Here is a 15,617-nt window from a genome sequence, read left to right as displayed (position 1 = left end):
GAACGGCACAAATAATTTAAAAATAAAAATATATAAGCACATACGTATGTATATATATATATATATACATATATATCATTAAATAGAAAAAAAATAATAAATAAAAATGATGAGGTTCTAAGAGTGTCTTGTACTTAAAAACCAAATATATCAAAAATTATATATAATGTATAATTGTTTTAATGATAAAATAGTTTAATTTATTATAACATTTTTTAAAGTATCTTAATAAAAAAGAAAAAGAAAAGAGATATCTTTTATAGTGAAAATAAAATTGTTTAAAAAAAACATTAAGGAGAATGTCCAATTTATAGATGGGAACTTTAAAAAGAGTGCTTCTCTATTTTTTTTTTTACTATTATGATACGAAATATTTAAAAATTTGTTTTTGTTTTTATATTAAACAATCCCTTATATTTTTGATATATCGGGAAATTCATTTGGTCGTTGATCAAGAAGCTTGGGACTGCCTGGTACCAATCGGCGGGTTGTATAATATAAATATTTAAAAATATATATATATATACATATTTATATATATATGTATATGTATATATCTCTAACATAACGATAAAAATAACATTGCTTCTTGTTTTTTATTTTTAAGTAGCCGCTGGTCAGTTACATTTTATTATCACCTATCAATTTTAATCTCTTGCCTGACCTCAAATAAAAATATATATATTATTATCATAATCTTACTTTTAAGCGGGGTTTCCGTTATAATTTTATATATATATATATATATATTTATATATTATATATATATATATATATATATATATATATATATATTTATAAGTGATAAAAAATTTAAATATATAGTTATCGCATGAAGATGATACCAATGACAGGTTAATTTTTATATATAAAATCATATTTTAATAATAGCAGTATTCAAGAGAATATAAAAAGAAAATGTACAAACAAAAACTTTAAACTGGTGTCAGGGTATCAGGCAGGCACCATGTAACTATAATCACTAAATATGAATAATAATACTATACGCTAACATTAAAAAATAGAAATATGATAATATAAAAAAAAGAAAAATATATATAAATATATATACATACAATTATAAAAGGTACTTATTAAAAGTTAAAAGGAAAAAAAAATTTTTTTAACAGCTTTTTTATTTATTTATATATATATATATATATATATATATATATATATATATATATAATTCATTTGAAATCTCAAGGATAATCATCAATATAAATGATTTTAGGATCATGTTTTAATATAAAATGTCTTATTTTACATACCATACATAAAAATATTATTCGATTAGATGAAGGTGAAAGTTGTTTTAAAAATTAAAAAGAAAAGGATATAAATATAAAAACAGTGTAAAAAGATAATAAATAATCAAGTTTTACATAATATTTAAAAATAAAAAACATTTAATAAAATATAATTATTTTTAAATAAATATTATTATTTAGAAAATAGAAAAAAAAAAAGTTAATCTTGAGAATGAGACTAATGAAAATAATTTATGTTTCTGGAGCTAGGAGGTGCCCGACACCAAATGGCTAGTTGGTCAATGATATGATAAGCAAAGAAATAAAAAAAATGATAAAGAGAAAATATTAGACAATATCTACAATAAATATACCATTAATGATAAAAAAAATTAATTAAATAATATATATATAATAATAAAAAAAAGACATTTATGATCATTTAATATTATAAAAATGATTTTTTCAAATTGAGGATTTAAGAAATGAAAGATAATAATTTTTAATATAATGTTAAATAATAGTAAAATATGGCTTGCAAATGTGCAAACAAACACAACCTGGTACATTATTGAAATGTGTAAGATAAACTATTTGTAATTTTTACGAAACAGTTAAAAGTGCATAATAAAAGAGCAGAGATATTAGCTATTGCTTCTTAGATCAAATAAATGGATAACAAATAATGTTGCAAAAAAGATGATTTTTTTAAAAAAAAAAAAATGAAATCGCGGTAGATGTCTTTATAGTTGGTACAATATAATTTTTATTAAAATATTCATTGTGTCATCTAGAGATAGTGTTTAATAATTAATTTTTGAAACTATAATTAAATATAAATAAAATATAAAAAATAAATAAATTTTTATAAATTTATTACATATATATGTATATATTACATATATACAATTCTGATTTATTATATATTTATCATTTATGTATATAAAAAATAATATATAAAATTATGGTTACCTAATAAAGGTCAACCTTGTTTTCTCTTTTATCATTATTATATATATATATATATATATATATATATATATATATATATATATATATATATATATATATATATATCATAGTTGTAAAAGAAAGTATTAATTATTATTAAAAATGTACTTGAATAGTTATTATCTTATATTCTTTATAATTATGACTAATTCTATATATAAATGTTTCAAAAGTTTTGATAAAAAATAAGTTACAATAAATTGTATATTAGAAATATTATTTTTATCATTATTATTTAAAACAAAATTATAATAATATTTAATTTAAGGAAATATAACAACATATAATAATAAAAAAAAAAATAAAATAGTGTTTAAAAAAGTATTATGTTCAATTAAAGTACGTAAGAAAAAAAGATTTATCACCCTCATTTACTTATTCCCTCCATAAAAATCACGTAATAATATATTTTATAATGAAATAATATATCATACTCTAATTTGTCATAGTTTAAAGTAAAATTTAAATAAAAAAAGTAAAGTGTAAATGATTATAAATATTAATACGTTATCAATTGTGGATTTTATTCTTTTTTTTGAAAAAATAGTTAATCATTAGTAAACAATACAACTTAAATATTTAAATAAATTATACTTTAACATAAAAAAAAATTCTTTTAAATTATCAGGTGTTATTATACTTAAAATTACAATAAATTTTTTTTAATTTACTATATTTTTATATATAAAATATAAAAAAATTTTTAACGTATCTGAAGATTTGAAGAAATAAATAGTGAAGCCAGAGAAACATATCCATTTTATAAAATGAAAGCTTCACCATCCTTATTCCTACCTACAGCAAGTATATTTTCACTTTGTTTACTTTTATTTTTCAAAATGGACAAAAAGGCTAGTGCAGCCTGGTACAATAAAAAATAAATCAGTCAAAGACGGAACAAACATATACTATTAGTAGAATTAAATTAATTGTTAACAAAGGTATTCGTTATGCTTTTTAACAAAACAACACTTGCCGGGAGGTTAATATATAATATTAAAATATATATTATGTAAAAAAAGAGAGAGATAAATATATATATATATAAAGTCCAAAGTTTTTCTATTATAAAAAAAAACGATAATTACTATAGATATCACTTTTTTTGCTACTATGGTATATAAATAATATTGAATGAAAAAAAAAAAATTTTTTTTTTATATTAGACATCTTAGAAAATAAGAAATTATAATAATTTTTTTTCCTGAATAAATATAACGTAAAATTAAATAAATTTTTTATTTTTACTATCTTATATATATTATATATTATATATATATATTATATATATATATATATGTTTTACATAACAAGGAAATATAAATATATATATACTAATAAATCAGCTGATTTGGAAAAAAATTTATAATAAAAAAATTAAATTATAATTTGTATAAAAAAGAAGGTGGGTAGTTTAGTAAAAGAAACTTTAAATAAGAAATAAAAAGATAAAAGTATGACAGGCATTTTTTTTATTAATATTATATCATCTGTAAAAATTGAAACAAGGCGTATTACATAACTTTTATATTTTTAAATATAGTGATATGATGAGTACATAATTCCTTAGGCAATAGCCTGAGCTAGGGATGTTTGTATCTGGTTTGTTGGTGGAAGTATGTGCCGGCCACCACTGCCGTTATCTAAAATTATTTTAGAATCTTTTCTTTTATATCATCAAGTTATGATACAGTTTTTATATAAAAACAAAACAAAAAAGATTTAATAAGTTAATATAGCATCATTGTTTTTTTATAAAATATTTTTAACTTTGGTACATTAATTTTTTTATATATTAAAATAATGTTCTTTTTTGAAAAAAAAAATGACATAATGAAATAATATGTAGATTAATTTTATGTATTTCAAGAATATATTTGTACTCTTAAAATGGTAAATGACTACTATAATGATAGTTATAAAACGGTTGATTTAAATATTTATTATAAAAATTAAGAACAGTAAATATTTTATAATCATTCTTCAAGTTTATTACTTAAATGTTTGGTTTAATAAAAGAAAAAACAATAATAATATTATCATTGTTTTCTTATTTTTTTTATTCTCCTCAAATTTTTTCTTTTCTCAATAAAATAAAAAGTGATCATATATATAATTATGCATAGAAAGAATAAGATGATTTTTATATGTAAAATAATACAAATTACAATTTTTTAATTTTTTTTTTGTTTTTACATAACAATTATATTTGATAATTTTATTTTAGTGCCTTTGTAAATATATATATATATATTCTAAAAATGAAAAACTGTTTTTAAAAAGTTAAACGTAATAATAAATTTTCTATGAATATTCATACATACTTTTACATGCTTAAAATACATGTTAAAGTCTTTTTTTTAACAACATTTATCAGCGTGCCAGTTGGTACGAGACATTTTTATGTTCTACTTGTTTTTGTGCTATATGTAATTGTGTTTTGTAGTATTAACATTATCTTTTCAATATTTTTTGGTCATTATAATATTGTTATATATAAATAATAAAACTAAACTTTGTCGGAAAATGACATTATGATCATTTTCATTTAATAAGAAGAAGCTGGATTAGAAAAAAGATCCTGTTAAAAAATATTTCTTTTATTCATTTATTTATATATATTTATATTTATATATATATATATATATATATATATATATATTTTCTTGATACCTTTTTAGATCATTTAAAAGATATCAATAGTAAATAAAAAAAAAGAGATATTTGACCATTAATGACAGAATATATAAAAGAAGATTGTTTTCAAGTTTCTTTTTTTATATTGTATTTACATAAGGGACTATTAAATGTATTTTATAGTGTATTATACTCTAAAAATCAACAAACAAACATTTTAAAATATAGAATAAGAGAACAGAAATATAAAAAAAAACATTTTTATTACATAAAATTGATAAAAAAAAAAGAGACATTGTCATTCGGTACCAGCTACTACTGGTCAATAAAGCTTTTTAATGTCGTCATTTACTTATTTTCTTAACATTTTTTTTTATTCTGCTTTATGTAATAATAAGTTTGTAAATGTATTTAAAAAAAATTTAGATGCATTGATATTATATTTATATACAACTTTTTAGCTTGGGATTGTGTGTTACACTGTGCCATTCAAAAACAATAAAAAAAAAAAATTTAAATATTATAAATAAATGTTATAGGTTATAAGTTATTTTTATATCATTTAAATTCTCTCCTTCTTCCAGTAATTTTATTTAAGATAATCTTATCTTATAAACGAGGGATTTTTTTTTACAGTATATATATTGTATCATTAATTGTATATTAAATATAAATAAAAAAAAATATTATATTTCTTATAACATTTAAATAAACAAAAAATGATTAGTTTTTATTCAACATATTACAATAATATAAAAGTATGTAATTTTTTTTTATTAAACAAAAAGAAACATGAAACAAATTTAATATTATAATATTTTTAGTATTAAAATAAAATTTAAAAGAAATTACATAAAAATTTTTATTTATATTATTTTCATGAATTAATTTTTTTTAATGACAAAATGTTAGTAGTAATACAATTTTAAAAAAAAAATTTAGTAATATTTAATTATTTTATAAAAAGAATTACAATATTGGACAAAAGAAGTACAATTAGAAATAATATTATCATTAATCTTTTTATTAAAATAAAACATTCATTCCAAAGCCAAAAGATATATTATTATTTAAATATACTACAAAGGTTTCATTTTTTTTAAATTTGTTTGTAAATTTTGCACTGATTTGTAAATTAGTATATGTAAATTGAATTGCTATTGATATAAAAAAAAGGTTAAATATAATTATAAAAAATTTATTACCGTCAAATGAAAGGTGTCGATTCGACAACCAATCATGGTATTTATTGTTATTTTGATTGTTGGTCAAAATATAAGATAATAAAATTAAATAATGTTTCTCAACAAAAAAAAAAGATGTAAAAGATTTGTTTTTAAGCCAAAGGAATGTAAATTTATGAGTTTTTTCAAAAAAAAAAACATAATATCAAAAGATTGTGAATTCTTAAGGTTTTCGGTAACGATTATCACTTTCAAAATTCCACCATTGTGACATACTCATAATTGGCTGTCTAAGTAGATGAGAAAAATGATGCTCTTTTTTTACAACAATATTTTGATTTTGATTTTTTATATAATTAGGAATCGAAACATCATCATTTGTAGGTGCATTTGCTATAAAAGGTATTGATACGCCTGGACGATAAAGAAAATCTAAAAAACAAAAAAAAAAAGTTTTAAAAATAAAATTTTAACAAAGCTTACAAATACGTCTTCCATTAGGTAAAATTTTGTATTTTTTATTGTTAAAATTTCTACCTTCTGATAATGATGATGTTATCATAATGATATCAAAAGAAATAAAAATGATTAGAAAAATAGAAACAAAATTTTTGAACTTCATTCTAAAATAAAATTTATCATATTTTGTATATTTTATATTTTTATATAAATTATTGTTTGTTTGTTAAAAAAAAAGTTACTTAAATGATTACAATAAGACAAGAAAGCATATTATACATCTTTGTATAGTAAATTTTTTATTAAAAAAAAATGTAAAAATAGTTATCTATATTTAATTAAATATTACAAAAAAAAACATAAAGATTTTGACGTTTTTAAAGAAGCTATGATTTATTAATATCATATTATAAAATATATATTATATTAAAAATAACTTTGAATATTAATTTTTATAAAAGAAATAGTTTGTTATCGTATTTCTTATGATGATAAAAATAATTACAATTATTTTAAAAGGAACCATAAACATTTATATAACTTTTATAAAAATAATATTTATAGATAGAATTTTAATATAAAAATTAAAATTAAGAAATATGACAGACAAATTAGAAAATTAATATTCTGCAAGATATTCTTACATGAATAAATACAGTATTTTTAGTAATGAAGAAGCACTAAGAATAGAGATAAATGATTAATTACACTCACGTGTTTGTACAAGAGGATATAATTAATTTTTTAAAAAATGAATATTTATATGATAAATCTTTTAAAAGAAATATAATTAGTTAGAGTTTTTGTAATTATTATGTAAAAGAAATAATAAATGATTAATGATAAGATTTCCTTTTTAATATAATAATAGTTCATTAATTGTCTTTTTTTTTTAAGTTTCAATCGACAAGATAATTGAATAATGCTAAATTTTAGTAAGAAAAAAAAATTTTTCTTAAATAACCTTAAACATATAATATAAAGTTATAAATAGATTATTCATAAATAAAGTATTTGTTACAAAATTTAAGAAATATAAAAAATTTTAAATACCAAACAAAAAAAAAGTAATTATGTTTTTTTATAGTTTACTTCCTATTATAGATTAAAAAAACAACATTTTTCAAAATTTTTCAAGGTATGCATTAAAAGAATTGCTTTTACAATAATTGTTATATATTAAAACAGTAAATAAAACCTACAATTTAAAAATAATAAAATAAAAATAACCATAAAATTAAAACATTGTAGAAAAATTTATATTTTGAATAATATTTTATAATTTTTCATTTATTCAAACTAACAGTATACTATTTTTTTATATTTATTATCAAATTACGGTACATTTGTTTAAAACAAAGAAAAAAAACTAACAAGTAAAGATAATTTTTAGTTCAATACATAATTTAAAATTACATCATTTCACCATACTCATTATATAATTTTTATTTTTAATTTTATTCACCTAACAAATATTAAAGAAATATTTGTATAAAAAAGAAAAAGACAAATGATAATTAAAAAAAAAATTTTTTTTATTGAAATTTTTTAAATTAAGGTTTATTTAAAATTTATATAATTCATGTACTTATGAATAATAGAAAATGATTTAAAAAATATGTATGAATTGTTAGAAATGGATGATATAAAAATAATTTTGTAATAAACTGGTAATATAAAATTTAAGCATTAAAATGCATATTTCATAATAAAAAAAAACATGAAATTAACTTATTACCGTAATTGAATTATTTTCTTCCATACATTCATACTCATCTACTTCCTCTTCACATTCAACTTCCTCAAATTCTTCTTCTTCATCATCAGATACCATATCAACATCTTCAAATATTTTTTGTTCTTCCTTTTTAACCTTAATTTTGCGAATTACTTTTTTGATTTTTCTGCTTCTATTTTTCTGTTCTTCTTCTATATTCATATTATTTTGAATATTTTTAATTTCATTTATATCATCTTCATTACAAACTTCATTTCCTTTTTCATTAAAAGTTGTTACTTCTTCTTCTTCCTCTACCTCTTCCTTTATTTGAATATTTGTTTCGTTATTATTGTAAAAATATTCTATAGATTGATAGGCTTTTTCAGTGTTTATATATAAAGGTTCAAACATATTATAAATTCCATTTATATTTCCAATCTTTGATTTATCTCTTTTTTTTGCGCTCTCCTTTAGATGATTTACAAAATTATTATATTTTATTTCATCTCTTTTTCTTTCCTCACTTTTAAACTTTTCAATTTTTGCGTAATCAGGTGTCCATAATGAAACACCATCTCCACTAGTTGCCAACATCATTGCGTTATTAAAAAATTTCATTTGCGAAATATTACGACGATGTTGCGAAATTAACGTTTTGTGTAAAAATCCACTATTTACATTATAAATATTTACCTCATTATCACATGAGACAAATAATACAGAACCACATGGAGAAAATTCAACAGGATAATTTGAATATCCCCAATTATTTATATTTTCATAACTTATTATTTTTTCTCCAGTTATAACATCATACGATGAAAATGAACATCCACTTGTTGGTAATATAAATATTTTACCATTTGGTGAAAATTTAATGTCTCTAATATAATTATTTTTACTTAAAATTTCATCATTAATAAAAAATGTTTTTAATGTTCCACGATTATAGGTTCTGATATCAAAAAACTTTACGACATATGTTTCATCAACAACACCAATATAATTTCCTGTTGCGTCATATGATATCTTAGGATTTGCGAATCCGCTTATAGTACTACATGAATTTGGAACTCTATTATCCCATAATTTTATAGTTCCATCTATACTACTAGTCATAAACAATATCCCAGCTGGTGATAAAGATAGTTTTGTTATTTTATTTTCATGTCCATGGTAAAATCTTATATATTTATTATATTCCAATGAATATTGTCTTAATGAAAAATTTACCTTATATGAAGGATGAATTATATCATAATTATGTTGTAAAAATTGTCCATCATATATTCCATATTTGTTAAATGATACCTATAAAAAAAAAATATTATTAAAATAATAATTTACATCTAATTATTAATGAACTTACAATTCGTCTTGTTTTCCAAGAATGAACATCAATAACTCTTCCTATATTACTATCATCAGATGTAAAAATATATCTTCCATCAATTGAAAAACATAAAGAATTTGTTAATCCATTATATAAAGAAAATTTTCTACATTCATGGAAACTTTTTAATATATTAATTCTCATTTTTAAACGTATAAAATTCCTAGAATAAAAAAATTAATGAGTATTTATTTAAACTTACTCCATACTTGGACAAACACCATAATTTAATGGAAATTGTGTTCCCATAAGTAATTCAGGTTCCCCATAAACTATTGAGCTAAGAATTGCTGGTTTTTCTTTTGTTTCACATTCAATAATTTCATCATCCTTTGTAATATCTATAACTTCACTATTCTCAGATGAAGGTTCAAGGATATCAGGAGTGTCTATTTTTCTGGGACTTAAGTTTTTTTCTTTGTCACCTAATACTAATTCACCTTTATCAAATGTATTACTTTCTTCTTCATCATCAGAAATAGCTTGACACTCCATCTTGGACATGAATCTTTGTAATTGTTCATTGCTTGCTGGATTCTTCATCTAAAAAAAAGATAAAATTAAAATAATTTAATTATCCATTAAATTTTCTAAGTGAAGTGATATAAATTTAATATATTTTTTAACGAAAATAAAATAACAAAAACTTTTTATAAATAATTTTATTGAATTGCTAAATTAATATTTTTTTTTAATATATATTATATTAAATGTTAATATACATGTATAAAATATATCATATGACATGTATTATTTACTTCTCTTACACTTTAAACTTAAAAATGATATATCCCAAAATATGGATAAATATTTTTAGCAGCAAAGTCAATATAATATTACTAAAGTACATTATTTTATAAAAAAAAATAACAGAAATATGGATATAGTTAATTAAAATAGATTATATTGCCATTTACAATGTTATATCATTTGTTTTATTATGTATACATAATTAAATATGACAAAATGTAGAATATTAAAATATTATAAGTCATTTTCTATGTTAATTTTAATAAAAAATATTAATTATATTATAAATTAACATTTATAAATAAATAATAATTTATATTTTATTAATAATTAAATAAAATAAGATAGGATTATCTTATTTTATAATAAAAAAAATATCCAAAACTTTTAAATTTATATAACATTTTTCTTTATTAAGAGGAATGCAACAATGGAATAATGCAAACTCTTGGAAAGATGTCACTATATCGCTTTTAAAGTATAGCATCTTTAAGCAAAATATATTAATTAAATACATTAATTAAATAAATTACTTAAAAATTATTTATTTAATATTTTTTTGTAAATAAATATTTTTTTTTTCATTTTTTTTACTAAATACTAATATTAAAATTACTTTATTGGCATTGTAATTATAATGGAATTTCCTCAAAGACAACGTCAAATTATTCCATCCCAACCTGGACCTAGTGGTTATCAATATCAACAAGTTCATGGACAATATGGACAATTAATTAATCTTAGATTAAGAAGAATTAATTTAAATGGTTTTTCTTTTAACGTACCTGAAATTCTTCTTGAAAATGTATGTTATAATTTTTTCTTAATAATTTTTTATTTTTAGGAAACCATTTTTCGTGGTATTTTTTCACGTCGTGTATTTGATGCGTTACCACCATTAACAAAACAATACTTATATCAATTTTTACCTCATGTAGATGATATCCCTGTTGATAGTTTTGTTGATGCTGCATTTACAAGTGATCCTGGTTTTAATTTTGTAAATCCATTAACAAAATTACGCAAAAAACTTCAACATAATTGGTTTAGTACTGAAAAAAGTAGCGAAATTCTTCAACTACGTGATAGTAGAAAAGTTATTTATGATCATTTTATTCGCCAATATTATATTGATTTAATGGGAAAATTATTACGTTCAAGACATGAAATTCTTGAAAAAGCTTATCAATCAACATCACAAGATGATTTTGAAAGTCGTATGAAACATCAATCATACAAAAAAAGTGTTAAAGTAAATCAAAAACGTAATAATGATATAGTTGCAAGAGCCTCAAGACGTACTAAAGCTTTACTTAGTAATGTTAAACATCAAGCAAAAGATCCAAATCCATTGTCATCTGATGATGAGATTATTGATAGTAAAGATATCATTCCAGTAACAAAAACAACTTCTGCTAAAAGCACATTACATAACACTCAATTAAGTGATTATGATATGCATCAACCAGCAATTCCAAAAACAATTAAAGAGATGCTTAAAGAACATCGTCGTCTTAGACAACGTGATCCACATGCTCCAGCATTAGATACAGAAGGTATAACATTGAAAGATGTTTATACAAGAGCTGGTTTAGGTTTTCAATCTGAACGCAATTTTGCTCAACAAAATAGAGAAAAACTAGCAGCAAGAATTGAAAGAAAAAGACAATTAGCTAAAGAGCAAAAACAAATTTTGGCAAAAAAATAGCGCAATACTAATGACCATTTTTTTAACTTGATTTTAATATTATTTTTAAAATAATTATACTGCCGACTAATTTTAATTTTTTTTTAACAACAATAATTTTTTTTTACGAATTTTTAAATTCCGAAGATATAAGGAACTTTTGTTCTATTACATAACATACCTTTATGTTAAATTGTTTTGCTTTGATTTTTCCCTTTTTTTTAAAATTAAATTGACTTAAATTTTTTTTCTCGTTTAAATTTTTTAAATTAATTGATAAAAAAATAAATTTTTCCATTTTGTTGCTGTAGTTTTTTAAATAAAAATATTTTATATTTTATATCTATTTTTTTTTTTGCATTATACTTTACTTTTGTCAATATAGATTTTAAAAAATAAAAATTCTTTTTTTATAATTATTAAAATAATTTTTGATATGTAACATGTAAAAATGATACAATAAGAAAAAAAAAACTATTAATTTTAATTAATCAAAATATAGTGATTATAAAATATAAAATATTATAAACTGTTTAATCAGTAAAATTTTATTATAAATGTCATAATTTTTCAAATCACTTGACAAGTGTATAATTATGTTTTATAAAAATAAGTGCAATATATAAATTTAAGAAGTTTTCCTTAATAATGATAATTGATATTTTGAGAAGAAAAATAATTGATAAATACTAAAAGAAGTTGTCTTTATCATGTTAAAATACCCACTTTCATTGATTTCTTTTTTCTTCATACAATGTAGGTTTAAAGTATCAATATAATTATAATTAGTAAAATAAATATTTTTTTTAGTAAATACATGTAAAGAATGTAATGTAGAAGATTTTTTAGAATCACAAAAAATTTTTCAAAAACAATTAAATTTAAGTGAATTAGCTAATTGGAATAATCCTACAATTTTATCACATGAATTAAATAAAATTTATATAAATGGTTACAATGGAAGTAATGGTTTAGTTGAAACATGTAATGCTTATGCTAAAATGGGATCATATTTAAATAAAAAAGATATTTCATTATCAGATTGTATTTCAACATTATTTATTTTAAAAAATGTTAAAGAACCATCAAATGCACTTCTTTATGTATCAATTATAAATACAATGGAATACCAATGTAGTGCCGGATTTTATAACGGTATTGCTCAATGGAAATGTTTAAAAAGAATTTTTAAATATAAATATGATGATTTAATGAAATGTGTAACTACAATGCTTAATGATTATATGGTAGATTCAATAAATATTTGTGAATTAGTTAAAACTTCTATAGATTGTCAGACAAAAATATTTCGCGATATTTGTGGAAATAATCAAGCTACATATTATGGTTGTGAATCTTTCCATCAATTTACTGATCATTTGTGGCCTATGTGTGAAAATACGTGCAATATTTTTGATTATTAATATTTATTTATATGTTAAAAAATAACATTACTATTTATTACTTTTTTTTTTAACTAAAAAAGTTGCAAAAAAAAATAGTTAACTTTTATGCGTTAAAACAAAAAATCTTTAATTTTTTTAACATTATTAAATTGTTATAAAGATTGTAACAAAATTTTGAATAAATTTTAAAAATAAAATATTAAAATTTTGATACAAATATCTTCTTATCAAAAAATAATAATTATCAATATTATATGTCTCATAATATTTCTCATTTTCTTTAAAGCATTCTTCAAATATATAAATTTTATCATTCTTTTTTATTATAAGATTAATTATATAAGTTAATAAAAGAGATAAGTATATTGTTTAAAATGGTTGATTATTTTTGTATCTGATCACTATATAACTAGACAATTACGTTGAGTTATATATTTTATTAGATGATGAATATAAATGTAATACACATTAATTGGGTAATAATATATTATCATTTATTGATATCTTAAGGACATTAAATGTTTGTTATATAATATGATAATGAAGCTCTTAATATTTATAAAACATTCTTTTTTAAATTTATCAAATTATACTTTTTTTAGAGCATGTTTAAATTTATAACTCTTTTTGTAATCTGTAAGTATTTTAACTTTTTTTATATGTTTTTTTTTATAAAATATTCTTTTGTAGTTATTGGATTTACTTCTGCTCAAAATCAAATTGACAATTATTGTGATCAAGTTCAATTTTTACATTGTTCAAATCAATTTGCTAACACACTTGGATTAAGGTAAGTTTTTTTTTTTGTTTATTTAATTAATAATACTTTTATTTATTAAGTCCTGATCTTGTTTTTAAAAATGCTACCGATTTTCGCATTCAATTAGCCACACTTTTTTATATGGGAAAAAATAATGTTAACAATTGGGTTAATTTATGTAATTCTTTCAATGCTTTCTATCAATGTCTTGGTCAATTCAACTATGCTGAATGTTTATCTCCAGTTGGATTAATTGTTAATGGTGCAACACCAGATGATGCTTTTGATTATGATGGAACATTTAGACAATATAACTTTGAATGTTCTGTTGGATTTACTGCATATGGTGATAGTTATAATTGTCTTGCTAGCACCTGGGCAAATGCTGCTTCTCAACTTATTACTTTATCTTCTACTTATAGAAAAAATGTTAATCACGATCCAACTAATGCTTGCAAGTAAGAAAAAAATTATTGTTTTTTGTTTTTTTTATAAATTTTTTTTTTTAGATATGCTAAAGATCTTCAAGATGGATATGGTCAAGTTTTTGGATCATTAAACTGTAAAACAAATAAAAAATGGGCTACATGGTGGGGATGTAGTATTGCTAATGAATATGTTTCTGCTCAATTCCATCATTGTAATCACGTCAATAAATGTATATGTAAGTTATATACTTTTATTTCTTTTTTACTAATATTTTTTTTTAGTTGATCAAATTTTAACTTCAACTAGCATGGTTAAGTTTGACAAAAATGGTAAATTTTTAGTTAAAATCCCAAAAACATGGGAAAAAAATGAAATTACAGGAGAATACTATCAAGAAGAAGAAAAGTGGCTATAAACTTATTAGTTTGTAAATCGTCACAAATTGTTAAAATATAAAAAAATGGACGAAATAGTTCCTTTAATATCATTTTTTTGTAATAAAGTTTCTTCTTAATAATTTCTTTTTTTTTTAATTCTTTAAATTTTAATATTTTTAAGAATATATTTAAGTTGTTAAAACAATAAAAAATTTATCAAAATAATTTAATCATTAATCTTTCATTAAAACGATAATACAATTTTAAAAGTATCAAATAATAAGAACTAGATAATTTTGCACATTACAAAATGATAAAGATAACAATAAATAAAAATATTAATTAAAATTTATGTAAATTTGATAGAAAAAAAAATCCAATTAAGTTTTCTTATCAATGGCTGATATTTCTTTTTATTAAATTATTTATATCCTAATAATTTTTATAAAAATTTTTATGATAACAAATATTTGCCATAATTTTAAAAATTTTAAAGTAAATGTCGATGTATATTATAACATTTTTTACTTCATATTAACTAATAAAATGTAAAA

The 15,617-nt window shown here is 19.6% G+C and overlaps 6 protein-coding genes across 6 annotated transcripts; 3 read left to right on the top strand and 3 right to left on the bottom strand.

The window, feature by feature from the left end:
• Positions 1-6,305: 6,305 nt before the first annotated feature.
• SRAE_X000124000 (Hypothetical protein) lies at positions 6,306-6,644 on the bottom strand (the record flags this gene model as incomplete). Its single annotated transcript, XM_024646719.1, has 2 exons — positions 6,306-6,514; positions 6,566-6,644. 2 exons carry the CDS (start codon positions 6,642-6,644, stop codon positions 6,306-6,308), a joined length of 288 nt encoding a protein of 95 aa, XP_024498703.1.
• Positions 6,645-8,267: 1,623 nt separating this feature from the next.
• On the bottom strand, positions 8,268-9,380 carry SRAE_X000123900 (WD40 repeat and WD40/YVTN repeat-like-containing domain and WD40-repeat-containing domain-containing protein; the record flags this gene model as incomplete). The annotated part of the gene is made up of 1 exon (XM_024646708.1): positions 8,268-9,380. The coding sequence occupies one exon, from the start codon at positions 9,378-9,380 to the stop codon at positions 8,268-8,270; it is 1,113 nt and encodes a 370-aa protein (XP_024498702.1).
• Positions 9,381-9,426: 46 nt separating this feature from the next.
• SRAE_X000123800 (WD40/YVTN repeat-like-containing domain and WD40-repeat-containing domain-containing protein) lies at positions 9,427-10,197 on the bottom strand (the record flags this gene model as incomplete). Its single annotated transcript, XM_024646697.1, has 4 exons — positions 9,427-9,444; positions 9,495-9,572; positions 9,631-9,817; positions 9,857-10,197. The coding sequence occupies 4 exons, from the start codon at positions 10,195-10,197 to the stop codon at positions 9,427-9,429; spliced, it is 624 nt and encodes a 207-aa protein (XP_024498701.1).
• An 844-nt stretch (positions 10,198-11,041) lies between these two features.
• SRAE_X000123700 (Hypothetical protein) lies at positions 11,042-12,112 on the top strand (the record flags this gene model as incomplete). Its single annotated transcript, XM_024646685.1, has 2 exons — positions 11,042-11,209; positions 11,249-12,112. The coding sequence occupies 2 exons, from the start codon at positions 11,042-11,044 to the stop codon at positions 12,110-12,112; spliced, it is 1,032 nt and encodes a 343-aa protein (XP_024498700.1).
• Positions 12,113-12,801: 689 nt separating this feature from the next.
• Positions 12,802-13,515, top strand: SRAE_X000123600 (Hypothetical protein; the record flags this gene model as incomplete). The annotated part of the gene is made up of 2 exons (XM_024646674.1): positions 12,802-12,847; positions 12,902-13,515. 2 exons carry the CDS (start codon positions 12,802-12,804, stop codon positions 13,513-13,515), a joined length of 660 nt encoding a protein of 219 aa, XP_024498699.1.
• A 587-nt stretch (positions 13,516-14,102) lies between these two features.
• SRAE_X000123500 (Domain of unknown function DUF19 domain-containing protein) lies at positions 14,103-15,101 on the top strand (the record flags this gene model as incomplete). The annotated part of the gene is made up of 5 exons (XM_024646663.1): positions 14,103-14,133; positions 14,188-14,287; positions 14,338-14,715; positions 14,767-14,921; positions 14,968-15,101. 5 exons carry the CDS (start codon positions 14,103-14,105, stop codon positions 15,099-15,101), a joined length of 798 nt encoding a protein of 265 aa, XP_024498698.1.
• Between the last annotated feature and the right edge of the window lie 516 nt (positions 15,102-15,617).

This window comes from Strongyloides ratti, scaffold srae_chrx_scaffold0000002 (assembly GCF_001040885.1).
Source record: "Strongyloides ratti genome assembly S_ratti_ED321, scaffold srae_chrx_scaffold0000002".
In the NCBI taxonomy this organism is placed as follows: Eukaryota; Metazoa; Nematoda; class Chromadorea; order Rhabditida; family Strongyloididae; genus Strongyloides; species Strongyloides ratti.
This window is presented reverse-complemented; position numbering and strand designations above follow the sequence as displayed.